The 16,960-nt window shown below is 48.0% G+C and overlaps 1 protein-coding gene across 1 annotated transcript; it reads left to right on the forward strand.

Annotated features, from left to right (window-relative positions):
• Positions 1 to 7,016: 7,016 nt before the first annotated feature.
• On the forward strand, positions 7,017 to 14,986 carry REELD1 (reeler domain containing 1). Its single transcript, XM_051618273.1, has 6 exons — positions 7,017 to 7,236; positions 8,073 to 8,295; positions 9,883 to 10,040; positions 10,821 to 11,121; positions 11,804 to 11,867; positions 14,414 to 14,986. Exons 1-6 carry the CDS (start codon positions 7,017 to 7,019, stop codon positions 14,984 to 14,986), a joined length of 1,539 nt encoding a protein of 512 aa, XP_051474233.1.
• Positions 14,987 to 16,960: the final 1,974 nt, after the last annotated feature.

A 16,960-nucleotide genomic window follows, 5' to 3' on the forward strand; every position in this document is an offset into this window, starting at 1 on the left:
CTTAGGAGAAGAGGCCAACACGCACTTCCCTACAACCTCCTTTCAGGTAGTTACAGAAGGCAATGAGGTCTCTCCTGAGCCTCCTCCAAAATAAGCATCACCCATTCCCTCAGCTGCTCCTTGTAAGATGAGGATTGACACTGAAACATTCCTTGAACAACTTAAAAGTGCTTTTTCATCACTTGTCTTAGAAGAAGGTACCCAAAGTTAAGTAATTCAAAGCTAAAAAGAAAAATTAATTGCATTTCAAAGACTAAAGCTGCATTCACATAGATATGTAGCTTTTTTATGCAATGAGATCACTGTATGACATAAACCATAGCCATTCAACCCCTACCCCACTCTCACCTCCTTCCAAGCATTCAAGTCCACAGACAGACTCAAGGAAGAGCAGTAACTCCAGATTTGCTACATCCCCACATCCACTGTAAGCTTCTTCACTTGAAACCAAGTGGCAAAACCAAGCCACACATCCTTAAACAAAAGCCTGGCTAGGAGCAGCAGCACAACTATCCTGTGGGAACTAGAGAAAGCAAGTCTGGAAGAAGGAGGACAATACTCACTGCGTGGTAGAGTAGCCAGAAGCCAAGTAACTAAACCCTACAGTGCCCTGCAGTGCCCCTATATAAAGGGAGCAGAGCATGCTGGAATGATTTGCTTTAAAGGTATACACTGATTACCACCCAGTTAAACAGTTTGTTGCCACATGCTTCCTAGTTCAAAGGGAATCTAATGCAAACTACTTTGAACATTTATTTGAGGTCTTTCTATCTTTTTCAAGATGTTATAATGTAAAATCAGCTACCCAGAGCTCTTCTGCCCATTAAGTCCTAAAGTTTACCCAGTTCCAAAAAACCAGCTGTGCCCCACAGCTGCAGGTTTCAGCTGCATTGATTACGGTGCTCAAGAAAGTGTTTGCAGTATAATGGCCTTTGAATGCTTGGCCAATGGTAATAAAGCAATGCCTGGTCTTTAATATGCCAACCCATGCCCATGGTGAGCTCCAGCCCTGTGTTGGTTTTGAAAGCAAACACTCCAGAGCCAGCAGCTTCGAAGTCTCAGGTTTCTGTGCCAAACAGTTCTCTGAGGCTGAGAAATCAGACAGGAGGAGGCTTTTCCTGAGCTGCTGTATTGATCCTGACCAAAGGACCCTTAGACATTTTGGAGTCAGTGGTCCAAACAGCAGTGCTGGGCTGCATGCCTGCTGGGGCTTTCATGTCTCTGTTGTGCTGCAGGGAGCCCTTGGCCACAGGACACCTCTGCCAGCTCATCCCAACAGCAGAGCTTGTGGGCAACTCCTACTCAGCACCACGACTGCACCACCTGCCTGGCCTTGCCTTTATCTAACAGAGCAGCAGCAAGTTCTCATGAGAACAGCCTTTGGAAAGAGGGTTGTTTTCTTGTAAGCAAAACCAAAATAACTCAAGCGATGAAAAGGGAGAGCTGCTTGCTGTGGAGGGGGTTACATCTGCTCTGTGCAGAGCACTGTGAGAAAAGCCATCTGGGCTCTGTCCAATGCTACCTGAATGTGGTGTGCCTGGTAGGATGTACACTTTGCCTGCTGTCTGTATTCCTTGTCTTATTCTGTCTTATTAAAGCATCGCTGTGCCTTGCTTATTGAGATCCAGAAAAAGCCCTGCACCATGTCTGTCTGTCTGTGTCCTCATCCTGCCCCTCTCATGCAGAACAAATGCCTAGGTTGCAGTGGTTGCCAAACAAAATAAAGGCTTGGTTGGGGTTGTCTTAGGCTGAATTTGTAAGGGAAGGAGGCTCACAGTATACCTTGCATGCCTGTGTATGTGTCGGTTCATTCCCAGCAGTAACATTTGAACTGTCTCACTTCAGTAAGTGCGATAGAGGAACAGCAAGAATAGTCAACTGGATAGAAATGGAAGGACCTGCCAGTACTTGTCCCAGTCTTGCACCTAACTATATGTCAGAGAAACATCCTCTTTTTCCCTGGTCTCCCCAAGCACAGAGCCACAGACATGCACAGGTCTCCCCTGAGATTCCAGGTCATGGCCATTGTTCTCCATTCTCCCTGTGGGACTACCAGTGGGTTTTGCTGCTCTTGTGATCTTGAGTCAAATAACTTTTGCCACCCTCCATCTCTTTAGTTGATCAACCTGCCCACTGTTCTCTAACCGCCCCCCCAAACTTTATCCACAGTACCCATGTGGCCGCTAGCTGACCAGGAAAGATTTTTAACTCATTATAACCCTTATTATCTTGCAGTAGCAGAGCATTTCTCAACCTGTCAATGAAGCAACCACCTTGGTCTTGAGTGTCAGCTCTGGGCTGCTTACATCCATGCCTGTATTATGTACTGATCTCCGCTGTGCCTGCTCCATGCCTGCTGTCCTTGTTATGCCTGAATGATGTGGAGGTGTAGAAGCAACCTGCAAGAAGGAGAAAGTGTCTGTATCAAAGAGCCTGGGATGTTACTGGGTTTATAATCTTTCTGTGCACTTTGTTGATGAAACTTCAAGCTATACAGTTTATAGTCTAGGTTCATTATCAAGCTATTACAAAGCACTCAGAGTTTTTCCTAGTGCTAATTTAAAATCCTGCCTGTGGTCTTTTTTTTTTTTTTTAATTCTTTTATTTTCTTCTCTCTCTCTCTTTTTTTTTTTTTTCCTTGTAGAAATCTGCTACACAAGTGCTGCTGAGAAAACAATAGGCAGGGTGTAAGTTGTCTATGTTCCCCTTCCTTGCCAGCTTCCTACAAAGGAATTTATGATAGAAAAAGACAAACCTCTCGCTAGTGACAGCAATGCCACATGGTCTTCTCATGTCTGTCTGGGCTCCATGAGCCAGGCTGAGCTCCTGTGACTTGAGCAGGTCAAAGCTCTGGCCAGAGAAGGCTGAGGCAATGCTGTCCTGGTGGGTGATGCAACCAGAGGCTATGGAGAGGGCTGTATTTCTTATTGGAAACATCTGCCTGTCACTTAGCATTTGAATGAGCAGTTTGAGGCTGCTAGTAGGTGCTTGTGTCTGTCACTGTACTGACTGTGACAAGCTTTTTCCATCTCAAAGGAGGAGATAGTTGTGACATTTGGTTTGAGTGCAGCTTTGAAGCCACAGAGTTCCTCCCTTTGAGAGCAGGCAGCAAAGATGCACTCTCTGTGAGGCTGTATTTCAGATCAGTCCAGCAATTAACGCTGTGTGCAGGCAGCACAATGCAACTCTGCTGGCGGGTGCTGCTAAACCTGTGTGCAGCCCTTGCACCGCAGCAGGCCCTGCCCTGCCCAGAGACTGGCCCAGTGTGGGGAGCGAGCAGAGCCAGGCCAGGATGGGTTGGGTCTGGGTTTCACTACTTTGAAGCTCTTCTCCATCAGAGCTTTGCACAGAGCTCCAGGGAGCACCCGACAGCACTGTTACACAGTCTGCACTCTGCTGCTTCTCCCCCTTTTTCAGGAGGAAGCCAATGGAGAATTGGTCCTCACTGGCATAATGAAAACGTGTGCAGTGTGTGGCAGCACCTGAAGAAGACCATACAATACTGTAAAACCACACTGGGATGCAAAGACATACAGGTACATGGAATACTTGTTTTCAAACCTGGCTACTGTGTCAGAATGACTGCAATGTGTTTGGCATTTCCTCTGCAGGTTGTCAGAGGTCTGCAGGAATTTTAAGCAACAGCAAGTTTAGTTTAGGAATAAGTAAGCAAAAGCCATAAGAGACCAGCTGGTTTCAGGAAAGGATAGCATAAAAGTACTCTCCTTTGTATATGAAGTATGGACAATTGAAAACTGGACCAGAATCAATAATGCAAATTCTTACTCCCACCCCCTGAACTACTCTCTCCTTCAACCGACAAAAGAAAACTATAAGACTTGCATTCTATTTTAAAATTCAGTGACTATAAGGCCCTTTCAAATTCAGAGGAGAGCAGGCTGCTGAGAGCCTGGTACCACCCGTTCCCATACTTTGAAACCAATTAAACAGATGTGAGCTGGGCTGCCAGCAACAGTAACTCAGAGCCAGTCCAGCATCTTGTTTCACTTCTGAAGGACAGGCTTTAGAGCAGGGCAGACTGATGGGAACAGCACTAGTAAGTGGGGTGTCTGCAAGCCTGCCTTCAGTTTTTGGGGAGCACCCCAGGCAAAGGTCACCAGGGTGCCCACTACACTGGTTAGACCCAAGCAAGATCAAATACTGGCACTGCTGGAGCTGCAGAAACAAAACTCGGTGGTGTCACCTGTGTGTTGGTGTATTTCCTTTAGTCATGGGACAGGACAGAACTTTGTGGTGTCTTGTAAGGAGAGTGGCCTAAGCACGAGCAGGAACTCATTCAGCCAACAGCCACACCTGTGTCAGAGGAAGAGGAGCACCGAGGGCTCTTTTGCCCCTCCATCTTCGATAGCATTCCTGCACTGCAGGGTCAAACCCTCTCCCAGTGGCCCTGAGACATCTGGTACTGCCTCTTACACATCTGCTGGATGAAGAAAAGCTGGGCAGCTGATGGGGTTGTTGCTCCATTCCTCTAGAGACTGTTATTCCATTCCTTTAGCTGTGCTCAGGGTTGCAAGCTGCTAGCAGTTTGCTCAGCATCTCCTAATGGTGGCTCCAATGATGACAAGGAATTGGACGCTATTTTCCATCCATTGTGAGCAAGGAGGCACTGGCAGGGAGCAGGGCTAGTCTGGTGATGGTGGCCAGGGTTGGTTTAGAGTCCCAGTCACCACAGCAGTCTACAGCGATGAGGTGGATCCGAGGAGGAGCTGGGAAGCTGAGAGACAGGATCAGCTCCCTGGCTGGACACCATCATGGCTGCAGTACATGCTCCAGCAAGGAGCATGTACTTAAGCCTGGACTTAAACACGGGTCCTGTGCCAGGGGACAGTCACACAAATCAGATGTTTAGTCCCCTGTGCCAGCTCTGGTGTGTTCGTGGGGTGCTGACGGCTCCTCCTGGCAGGGCTCAAGTGTGGGATGCGCCTTTCTGGCCTTTCTAGCAAAATTCTGCTTTTACTGACAAAGTAACTCCCATGTGAGCCTGAGAGACAGGGCACACTGGTGGGGGTCATGGACTAGAGGGAGGGAACTGATGTGGCTTTGATTTGCAAAGTTTCAGCATGGAAAAGGGGGGGGGGGAGTGTGGGAAGGGTAACAGGGCAGGCAGAAGTCCCATCCCCCTGCACCTCTGCAAAGGAGTGGCAGAGTGTCCCACACAAACCCCATGGCTTGCTGCTGCCCTCCCTGCTCGTTGCCTTTGTTTTCACTGCAGAAGCTTGGAGTTACAAAAAAAAAAATAATTAAAAAAAAAAAAAAAAGGAAGGGACGGTGGTGGGATGTGAGGAGGAAAACTAACATGATTAAGGCAGGATTTGGGCACTGGCAGAGAGCTGCTGTAGGTGGTGGGTATTAGCAGTAACAGCTGCTGCGCTTCCCATTCGAGGAGAAAGTGAAGCAGGTCCCTGAAAGGACGGGTCTCGGCAGGCCGGGCGGCAGCAGCGCCGGACGTGCCCGAGGTAAGCGCGGCGGCACCGGCCGCTCCGGCCCGCGGGAGAGCAGCCCCGCTCCCCGGCCCGGGGCGCTGAGCGGCGCGGGTGGGATGCGGGACGGCGGGGCACCCTGGGAGGTGCCCGAGGGAAAGAGCTCGGGGGCACTTTCATGAGCTCCTGTGGGAAATCCTACCCAGCAAGGGGGGTTTAGGTGTGCCCCGAGGGGAGGCGGACCCGACGAGGAGAAGGCATCCCGCCGCTGGTCCTACAGGGGCTGCGATATTTCGTGAAGGCTGCTGCGACTCCTGCAAGCATCTTCTGGCCTGTAACTGGGTGGAGTGGGACAGTGCTCTGCTGTGGAAGGTTAAACTGCATCCATCTGCTCCCTGCTTTGGGCTAGGCATGAACTGCTCCCTGTGCCGTGGTGGTTTGTTAAGAGTCAGCTGGCAAGTTTCAGAAGCATAGGGGCAGAGGTGTAAGCTGGACCTCCTCAGCCTCCAGTTTCCTCTGGCTTGTTTACATCTACTTATTAACTAAGTGTAATGAAATCTAAGCCAGGAAAAGCTGTATGTTGAAAAGAAGATATTAGAAAGCGCTACACCAAAAGCAGGGCTACCTGACTTACAATATCCATTACACTAAATACTGTCTGTTCGTCCTTCAGCTTCACTTTCAAAAGCACATTCTGAAAAATCAGAATAACACAATACTCCAGCTATTCTGGAAACGTGTTTTGTGCCAGCCACCAAAGCTGAGAGGTACTGAAGACATGCATTTAATGCCAAGCGTTAAACTTCAACCATGTCAAGGAAAAAAAAAAATAAAGCTTGCTTGGATTACAAATCAGAGAATAAGTAGAAATCTTGGCATTAGCCAAAACAGCTGCCCATTTATCTCAGGCTTCCAAGGCTGACTTCAAAGACAGCATCTCTGCCCTCTCACCAGAAACAGCAAACCCCGACTGAGAATGACAAGCTGAAATGCTGCTGGGCAGCCAGGAATGGGTCTGATGGTCACAAGCAGCCCAGCACCTCCAAGCCACAATGCATGGGCTGCTAAAAGTGCTTGTGCTTCCCAGGCCAGAGCAAGGGGGACATACACACATGCTGTCCCTGCGGGGACACAACAAGGAGAGGCTCTGTGCTGGGCAGCAGCCCTGCAGGTCTTAGGGCAGATGTTTCCCCCACTGATCAGGCTGTACATTTGGGTAGGGAATGGTGAGGTGTGCTGAGAGCAGTCGTGCAGAGCCTTCTTGTCCTGCTAAATACTGCAAGACTTTCTAAGGCAAATCTTCCTCAACCACTCCCTCCCTGGGCAGTATCACAAGAAATGCCTCCTCTTGCCGGGCCTCTTCCTTTCCAGCCTCAACAATTTACTTCAAAATGTTAAAAGCTGTAGATTACCGAAGTGGCTCCACGTGCCACAGAGATCATTTATTCTCCTTCATTTAAAGGCTGTGGGAAGGGCAGCTCTGGAGCTCAGCTAATTCAAAGGCGCCAGGCGGGCTCACAGTCTGCTGAAGCTGCTGCTTTGAAGTGAACCTGCTGGTTGTTTTACAGCTGTGGGATGGAGGGTGGCAGGAGAGCCCACATTGGCCTCATCAGCTGGGTAGGCACAACCCTCTGCTTGGCCTCCTACACAACTGCCTTCTCACATGGCGCCAGCCTTTCTGCCTGCACTGACATGATGCCCAACCACCTGAGAGTGCAGCTGCACAGCCCCAGCAACAACTACATTACTCTCCACACCAACATGTCCTTCTACTCCCCAGGTGACAAGGTTCCAGGTAAGGAACAGCTTCTTATTCCTGAATCTGAAAAATATGTGTGGCTTTAATCTTTGTGAGGGTTGGGAAGAGGGACAACTGCTCCGAGTGAGCTTCATCACCTATCTCATAATGAGGAAACAAACGTCCTTTGCCCAGAGTTTCTCAGCTGATGTCCAACTCCAGGATTTCACCATGTTGCAGACCAACTGCTTGCTGGAGGCAGCTGGTAGGTTTGGATGCTTTGAGTGGGATCCATTTATCTCAACTGCATCTCAACTATACCAGACGTCATTACATACAATGGTTTGTGACTGGTACCTCCAGAGGCTGAAGTCACCTTCCCTGCTCCTCTGCACCACACAAAGGGGCCGGGGTGACTTGCCTGACTCTCAGGTAAGGTTAGGCAGCACTCCCATCCCCATGCAGATAGAGCTGAGGCACTGCTCCCTAGCATGGCTGCTTGCATGCACATCCCCATGAAAAATAAAACCCCTTCAAGCCTTTTGCATGTGTACAGGGCAGCAACCAAACCTCCTTCCTTAAAAAATGGCTGCACACTACCTAATGCACAATGCACAAAATGCCTAATGCACAAAAGCTGCTTATAATCAAAGGGGGGAAGAATCAAGCAAATTTTGTGTGCAATTACATACTAAAAACTTAAAGGTAAAGTCTGGACTCCAGCACCCAGCATATCCAAGACAGACCATGAGAATCAAGACAGTAAGATTTTGTTTTTGCACAGGTCTGGTTTTTTTGTTTTGTTTCAGTGTTAGCACAGGAAACTCCACTGCAAAAAAATCACCCCACAACTATGAGACAAATCCCTTCATGCCCCGTGTTTTGTCTTGCAGTGACTGTGAGGAGCACTCGGGATTTTATGGGGTTTTTGCTTCAAGCTCGCACAGTGTCTAATGACGAAATAGTTGGCACATTCGTCTTCATCCCTCCTGGTTCCAAGCTGTTGAACTGTTTTGAAGATGGTGACACTGTGACCCACTCAGACAAGTCACTGAAGAGAAATTTGTCCTTTGTATGGAAAGCACCAGACCAACCCATTGGAGACATCAAGTTTTTGTAAGAACATGCTGGTTCCTAACCAGAATTTGTGTCTTCTCAGTTAAAGGCTTGGCTTCATTTTCCCATCATACTTGTCCAGCACAGTGGACATATAGCTAAATACTTATCAAATGCTGCAGCAGTGTCCCAGCTGGCACAAAAGCCACCATTTGTATCTGCTAGGTAGTGCTGTTTTTTATCTACATGGTCAACATTTTCTCAGAATAAATACACTGGAAGATGACAGCCTAGGACCTTAGGAAATATAATTATTTAGGCATAAAGAGACAACTGTGATCACATTGCCTGTCTTTCTAAATAACACAGCCCATAGGACTTCCCTGCATACAGGATAATCTTCTATTATTACGTTTTTTAAAAAAATAAAATTATTAGTGTTTTCTTTAAAAAGTTAAGTGTAAATAGAATTATTCACAGTAGGAAGAGAGAGTGAGCACTCAGACAAAACTTGACATCCCTACTCTGCACCAAAGTCCCAAATTGTCTAAGTATTTTGGTTCTGGTTTGGAATGAAATTAAACATTTTATAACTGGCTGTCTTAGAGGAAGCACAGTGACTTTACATTTTGGAAGACATTAAATTGTTATGTTTTTACTTTACAAAACTGCTTAGAAGCTGTTTGACCAGATCCTTGTTAACTCCCCAAAACATAAGCATCCTGGTGAGCACTGTTGCTTGTGCATTTCATTGCAATGCAACACAAATTCATTGAAACAAAAACAGTGCTGCTTAGCATTTCCAAATTTGCCTGTTGTTTTAGATTGGGAAATACTATTTAAACCACATAAAACTCAATAAATCCAACCGAAACCCAACCTCTGTTCCTAGCCACCTGCTCTGGTGCTTCCTTCACCCTCTGGCTTTTGGCCCTCTGAGCTGATTTCTGGTAGCCTCTCTCTTTTCTCCCTATCACAGCATCTAGAAAAACTCCTTGTTAGGCTTAAAAATGTGTTGTTCTGGCACAGAAGAAGCCAAGTTGGTTTGCCCTTAACTCATTTTCAGAAGCAGCTGAGCAATCTGAGCTGAAATTGTCCAAAAATCTCCAGCTGAAATGAGGCTCTCTGGGTGAATAGCTAAAGGTTGGCCAATGCACTTTTGGCACCTGGCAAAAAGCAGAGGGTTAGGCAGGCTCAAATATTAGAGGGCTGAGAAGAGACTTTCCCCCCCCTACCTATTCTGCTGTTTGTACAAGTTACATTGACTTGTTTTAATTAGTAAATACCACTGATGTCTCCCTGCCGACGGAAGATTATAGGCAGAGCTAGTCCAAGTTTTCCAAACGTACTTCAATCAACACAGCAAATTTAATACTTTTTTCTCTTTTTTTTTTTTTTTTAATATAATTCCCCATACATTTTTGTGGCTGATCTTAATTATGAGTGGTGATTCTTCACCCTCTATCTTTCTTATGGGACCTGGTATCTTTTATTTGTAATACAAAATGTATGATGGCCTAATCCTTTAAAATACTTTTGTGTTGCTTCTGTCTTTAGATTAAAGCAGTCCTTGTGATTAGCTAAACAGTGAGATGCTTTATTAATACTATACAGCCAGTAAATTCTTGCCTAATTATGTTTTAACAGCATTTCCATAGTCCAGTCATACTTTGTTTACTGGGCAAAGATTGAATCTGCTGTTGTGGCTCAGCGAGGGCAAACTGAAACTCTTGCTGGCAGCAGCAAAAAGCCTGATCCTGTAACCCCCACAGCCTCGCAGGGACCATCCGACCCCCACCACACAGGTATGGTGAGCAAAGCTATGGGATTCCTTACCGACTGCTTCCCACAGAGTAGTTTTACAGCTCATTCCAGGCAAGTGTTGAACACAAGTGACCCAAACAAGCTGGAGGGACCCGTTCAACTCCTGTGGCTGTCAGGGAGATCAGTGATGGCTGCGTGAACTCTTTGAAGTGGGGGCATGGGTTAGCATTCAAGGTGATGGAGCCAGTTTTAAGGAGATCCAGAAATATAAACAGGATTGCCAGATCTTACGATTTCAATGCAAACCTGAAAATACAACACACTTTACCTAGAATCTCAGCTCCTGAAGACAAGCAAGTGCAATTAGTAAAGCTGTTTAAATAAGGGAGGGTAGATTTAGATTAGACACTAGGAAGAAATTATTCACTGTGAAGGTGATGAGACACTGGCACAGGATACACAGAGGAGCTGTGGATGCCCCCTCCCTGGAAGTGTTCAAGGCCAGGATGAACGGGGCTTTTGGCAACCTGGTCCAGTGGGAGGTGTCCCTGCTGATGGTAGGGGGGTTGTAGCTAGATGATCTTTAAGATCTCTTCCAACCCAAGCCAATTATTTTACCTGGCCATAATATAGGCACTGCTTTGCTTTCCATCTGCATTCCCACTTAAAATTAAGTGACATGAAAAAAAAAAAAAAAAGTCACTATTACAATCTTTCCTAGCAAACATTAGCACTGAGTGGGATTTAAAATAAACAAACCAAAGACTCTAGACTTTTGCTCCTCTCTCCCTGATTTTTGTTTTGTCTCCATGCTGGATAAGGTCCCATCTCTCCCGTGGCTGCCACCATCCTCCTCCTGCACACCCCTGTGCCACCTGCCAGCCCCACCAGTGTCGCAGCAAGGCCAGCACTGGAGCCAGGTTTGGGTGTGGGGTCAGATGCCCATCCCGTTGCTGACCCAAAGCAGCTGGTCTGGCCCTCGTGGGCTGCATCCAGTGGGAGCAGCAGGCCCAGCAGGCAGGGACTGGAGCCATCCCTCCCCACCCGAGACCTCGGTACGACGGATGCCCTGCAAAGTTCCCCCTCCCAGGATGACACCCCCAGCTACAGCACCTCTGATGGGTAAACTAGGCGGTGGGAAGAGGTATTTCTCCAGCCCTTCTGGGGAAGGAAAATAGTACTAGATTCCCTGTGGATGAGTGAGGGCCCATGTAGGAAGGTGTCTGTGGCTGAGGGGGGAGGTGAGAGGGTCTTTCCTTGCCAAAATTTTGAGAAATAATCCTTTGGAGATTGCATATGACAGTGACAGAGAGAAAAACAAAACTCCTAAAACCCCAACTTTTTGGTTGAGTTTGGTTTTGGTTGAGCTCAACTCAGTGGGGGCCTGGCCAGGTGGCTGAAAAATGTGATAAAAACTATTTACTGCTACACCACAAGCACATCCAAATATTCAATGACATGGTGGACTCAGCAGATCTATTTCTCCATCTGTAAGGAAAAGGAAGGATTCAAAGCAATTATGAAATTTGGGCTTGAGGATGTCTGCTCAGAAGTCCTAGAGGGGTTTGGGCTGCATGAGCTTTCATGCAACATTTCATACTGTGCGTGAAAATGAGGGGGACAGGAAGAAATGACCAGGTGTTATTAAAAACAGCCCTGTACAGTCTGTATTGCCTGGGTGAATCCCGAGGTTTCTCTAGGGAGCAGCAGGCTTGTCCAGTGGTGTGGAGCTCAGGGATTCCCACCTGAGCCACAGTGACAGGTCTCACTTCCTAACACTGCCTTTCCTCTGTCCATATCTCAGAGCAGAAGGCACTGCCAGCGCTGCCACCCCACGCTTGTGTTTGATGTGTAAAGAAGAAGGGCAGGTAAGCAGCGGGGATGGGGAGGACATCTTCTCTGAAGACAGAAAGGTCTAAGATAAGATGAGGCTAAAACCTCTCTACTGCATCACAGCTCCAAGGAGCCTGTGTATGTCTATAAGTTATTAAAATTTAATTGAGACTGTTAAGAGTCTTAATTTTTTAAGTGGGACTTGGTTTAAATTTATCTTTTGTTTGTTTGTTTTCCTTTTGAGCCCACTGTCTAAGGTTTAAGAGTTCTGCTGTGAAAACATTCTAAAGTACCTTTTCCATATGTAAAGATGACTGCAGGCTGCTGGATGCTACTGGGTTAGGAATGTGCATTTTATTCCTGTGGAAGGTTGAGATGTTCCTTTTTCAGAGGTGCTGGATAGGTACCACCCATGACATTCACCAGAGGCCAAAGTCCTCACCTTTCCTGGGGATGGCCAATGAAGCTGTGTGCTTTCTGAGGACAGGGTCAGCCTGGAAAGCTGGATGGCCCAGAAAGCCTGAGGTGATGGTGGTGGTGATGATGGTGGAAGTAGGGTTAGCCACAGGCACAAGGTGCACTCACCTGAGGCAGCTGGAAGAACGGGAGCTGGCAGGTGGGACAAGTGGGTGGGAGCACCTTTCGAGAAGGGGTGATCTCAGGAGAGGAATCCCAGAAAGGTGTGAAAGGACTGCAGCTTCAGGGGAGCAGGGTGGCTGCCCATACAGAAGGAGATGCGAGAATTGAAAAGGATATGTGAGGAATTAGGCAGAGAAAGAAAAGGAGAGGAAGAAGAGAGAAACTGGAGAACATCAAGGCTGTGGAGATGAGAGAAGGATGCTCAGATGTGAACTAGTGGAGAAGCTGGAAAGCAGGGATAGCTTAGAGACACAAGGCAAAGAGTTATCAGAGGAAGTCCAATACACAGGGGGTGGAGAGAAGTAAAATAAAGATCTAAATCTGGGTTGCAGGATGCCATGGGAGGAAGAGAAATAATCTCACAGAAAATAAAAAGAGGAAGGGGTCATGTAGCAGAGAATGAGGCAGAAATATTTAGGAAGGTGTAGAGGAGAGACTAAGTAAAGGAGAGACATGTAACATGAATACCTGGCATAACCATGGAGAGAAGTGGAGAAATGAGAGAAGATGGTAGTCAAAAGGAAAGGAAAAGTTACTGTGCAAGACAAGACCAGAAGAGCATAACAAAATAGCAATGCTGAGAGATTAGGCAAGAAACGAGAGAGGAATAAAAAGGAATGAGAAATGAGGTGCAACAGGACAAGGGCTTGCAAGGCAATTTCATTTGCTATCTCAAAGTTCCAAATCCTGCAGTATATCCCTACAGTATGGTGTTTACATTTTGAGGGCAAGTGATCCATACGTAAACATTCTGAACTTTGCCAGACACCTACTTTACAGTTTGCAGTTCAGCCACTGAAAATCTTTAACTTACTACTGTATTTTACTAGCACCTTTGGTTCACAGCTTGCCAGGGCTCCTACCTCAACTTTATGCTCCTGTCACACTGTCTTCCCAGCAAGCTTGAGAAATCAGTGATCTCGGTAGAGGGTGAGAGTTTCTCTGGTGTAATTAATGGATGTGTGAAAAAGCTTGCTGGGCTGGACAGTCTGGAGAGGTGCCAGATACTGAGGGCCAGATCCAAATCTCAGTGGAGCCAAAGAAAAGACTCCAGTACATTTTTCAAGTTTTGGATGGGGGCTCCAGTGCACAGTGGGAATGGAAAAATTCAGTGGAGGCCTCCTAAATCATATGATTGTTTCACAGTTAGCCTTGGAAGATATCTACAGCAGAGTCTGGGCTGCAGAACTAGCATGGTGTGGCTGTAATTTTGTGATGGTGTGTGGCACCAGGCAGAGCTCCTGGGAACAGGAGCATGCAACAACAGGCATTCCCACTTAAATGGGTGGTTAAGCACCATTAAGAGGCAGCAGGTTTCAAACTGTGTGTGTAGACTGAGAAAGCAAGACAGGCTTTGGCTAGAGTCCACAGGTTGTATGTGACTGCCCGAAACTGCTGATGCCAAAGGCCATCCCAAGTTTCCCTCTGCTCCATGACTTGATCCATTGCCTCAGAAGGCCAGTAACAAATCCCAGTGTGACCCCAAACAGGAAGCCCGGCTGGGAAGATCATGCCTATCCTTCAGCATGACCCCGGCATCACTCAAGATGAGAACTGTTTACTAGGTCATTTTTGTTGTGCGATAACAATGCCTGTGAAAAATACCACTACCACCATGGGAGCTGCAGACCTTTACTTAGACAAAGCAGTGACCTTCCTCTCCACCTGCCCCTTAATCCCCTCTGCCTTGCCTCCCCGAGACCGGCATCCAGCTCCTCATCCCTCACATGGCAATTCTGATACAGATGGAGGGGGGAAATCTGCCTCGTTTTCTCAAAGCTACTGAGTAACCAGGGGATGGACCAGGGCTATTCCAAGGCCCGGGGGACACCTGGGGGTCAGAAACGCAGAGCTGAACTGTACCGTGATATCAGAAGTGAGAATCTCATCAGCCCCTTTCTCCTCCCTCACTGCACATCCTGTCCTGTGTTTCCCTTCAAAGGCCAGTCCTGAGAGAGGGGCCACCTTGGAAGCCTCCCTGGCTGTGACAGGGTCTCCTTCTGCCCCGCACGTACACACTCACCTGGGTGACGCCGCTGTGACAACAGCCTGGTTTCACGAGGCCGACGCTGCTGGCAACTTGTCGTCAGCTTCCAGGCAGATGGCAGAGAGAAAGCCGGCACCGCAGCCAGCGGCGGCAGGCGCCAAGGGCGAGGAGGAGGCAGTGGCTGGAAATACCCTGCCAGGGGTGACCAGACCAGCTCCTGAGTCTGCTGTTCCCGGGAAGGGGGAAGACCCTGGAAGAGGGACCCGACTCCTCGCAGCCCAACTCGGCATCCTCCTGGTCTGCACAGCCGCCCTGGGCCTGGCGCTGGCAGCCGCCCGCTGCCTCTGCGCCCCGCGCTGCCAGAAGCGGGCGGAGGTGGCCTTCAGCCCGCCTGACCCCCGCCTCGCCACCCTGGATAGCGGGGAGGGGATGCGCTTCCACAGGAGCCGGGAGAACAGCTTCGTGCTGGTGCGAGCCGAGTACAACTGGGTCAGCCCCTCAAGCAGGGGGAAGAAGACAATCATCTGAAGAGCGGCAGTGCCCAAAGCAGGCCTGGAGCGGCTGACGCAGGCGAAAACAGCCCTGGCTGCACACACGGGCTGCAGGAAGCAGTGGGGCAGCTCCTCTGTGCCACCAGGGAGGTAAACACAAAGCAGCCCGTGCAGACAGAGGTGCCTGTCGAAAGGATCTAAGCTACAGCTGCCAAGAAAATAGAAACTGATAGATTGTTCAGTGTGTTACACTTACTGCAATTAATACTGCATATCTGCTCATTAGCTGTCACTGCAGCCACGACATATGCTTCCTCTGTTGCCTTAAGGGTGTAGCCAAAAATAGAAATTCTTCCTCCATGCTGTAGTATTGTCTCCTGTTTAATCCCAGCAAAAGTTTCTAGACTTACATTTCTTTCTAGGAACTAGAAACTGCTGATATAGCCCAAACCATTCTCACTTAGGAACTTACAGGTTTGACTCTGTGCACTTGGTGTCTCTCAGATGACAAAATATTTGCTGGTAGATTTTAAGTTTAAACCTGAAAATAAAAAGCAATAAGTCATTAGTAGAGAACATTGATCCAAAGTATGCTGAATTGATCTACGGGAACAAAACACAGTGTGGCGGACACCAGCTTTTGGGGGAGAAACATGTCTCCTCATCAGGTGCAAATGGACAAAAACCTTTCCTGTCCATTTGCACCTGATGAGGAAGCTTGTTGAAGCCTGACAGCCGCGTTTACTTGGTCTTTTACTTCGAGTCAGCTCAGTAACACTCTGTGCAGAAACATGCACTGAGAAGTACCCTTCCCAGGTCACTTTGGAGATCCCCACCAAAGGCTGCCTGGAAAGTGAACAGCATCCTTGCACTCTTGAGTTTCTGCAAACTTCACTCTGACCATGTAGCTTTCTGCAGGAGGCCACTATAACAGCCCTTGGAAAACACAAAGGTCCTTGACACTTTCTAAGAAGGAGAGGTGATGACAGCAAGGGTAAAGGTTTGTTTTACTGCAGCTTTGAAAGAGCCAGAAATAGTCCTGATATCGATCCTCTTGAGATGTGCATTTTAGAGCCTTTCAGAGCAAGGAGAGGTGCCTGAAGACTGGAAGGCAATTATCACTCCAGTTTTCAGAAAGGGCAAGAAGGAGGACCAGGGAACCACAGACCAGTTAATCTCACGTCTGTCCCTGAGAAGGTGATGGAGCGACTCGTTCTGGATGTCATTGCTAAACACATTGAAGAACAGGAAGTTAATGGGAGTGGTCAACATGGATTTACCATGGATTTACCAAGATTGCTTGAGCAATCTACTAGCCTTCTATGATGACATAACTGGTTGGCTGGATGAGGGGAGAGCAGCAGATGTCATATACCTTGACTTCAGCAAGGCTTTTGACACTATCTCCCATAACATCCTCATTAGGAAACTGAGGTAGTGTGGGCTAGATGAGTGGACAGTGAGGTGGATTGAGAGCTGGCTGTGTGACAGACTCAGAGGGCTGTGACTAATGGAACAGGGTAGAGCTGGAGAAGTTTAACCAGTGATGTCCTGCAGGGGTCAATACTTGGTCCAGTCTTGTTCAATGTATTCGTCAATGACCTGGATGAGGGGACAGAGTGTATCCTCAGCAAGTTTGCTGATGATACCAAACTGGGAGGGGTGGCTGACACTCCAGAGGGCTGTGCTGCCATCCAGTGTGACCTGGACAGGCTGCAGAGCTGGGCAGAGAAGAACCTAATGAGGTTCAACAAAGGCAAGTGTAGGGTCCTGCACCTGGGGAGGAAGAACCCCAAGCACCAATACAGGTTAGGGAGGACCTTCTGGAAAGCAGTTCCAAGCAGAAGGATCTGGGAGTCCTGGTAGATAGTAAATTATCCACGAGCCAGCAGTGTGCGCTTGCTGCCAAGAGGGCCTGTGGAATCCTGGGGTACATAAGGAAGTGTGGCCAGTGGGTTGAGGTCATTCTCCTCCTCTACTCTGCCCTGGTGAGGCCACATCTGGAATACTG

The sequence above is a fragment of the Apus apus genome, chromosome 4 (genome assembly GCF_020740795.1).
Source record: "Apus apus isolate bApuApu2 chromosome 4, bApuApu2.pri.cur, whole genome shotgun sequence".
NCBI classification, from domain to species: domain Eukaryota; kingdom Metazoa; phylum Chordata; class Aves; order Apodiformes; family Apodidae; genus Apus; species Apus apus.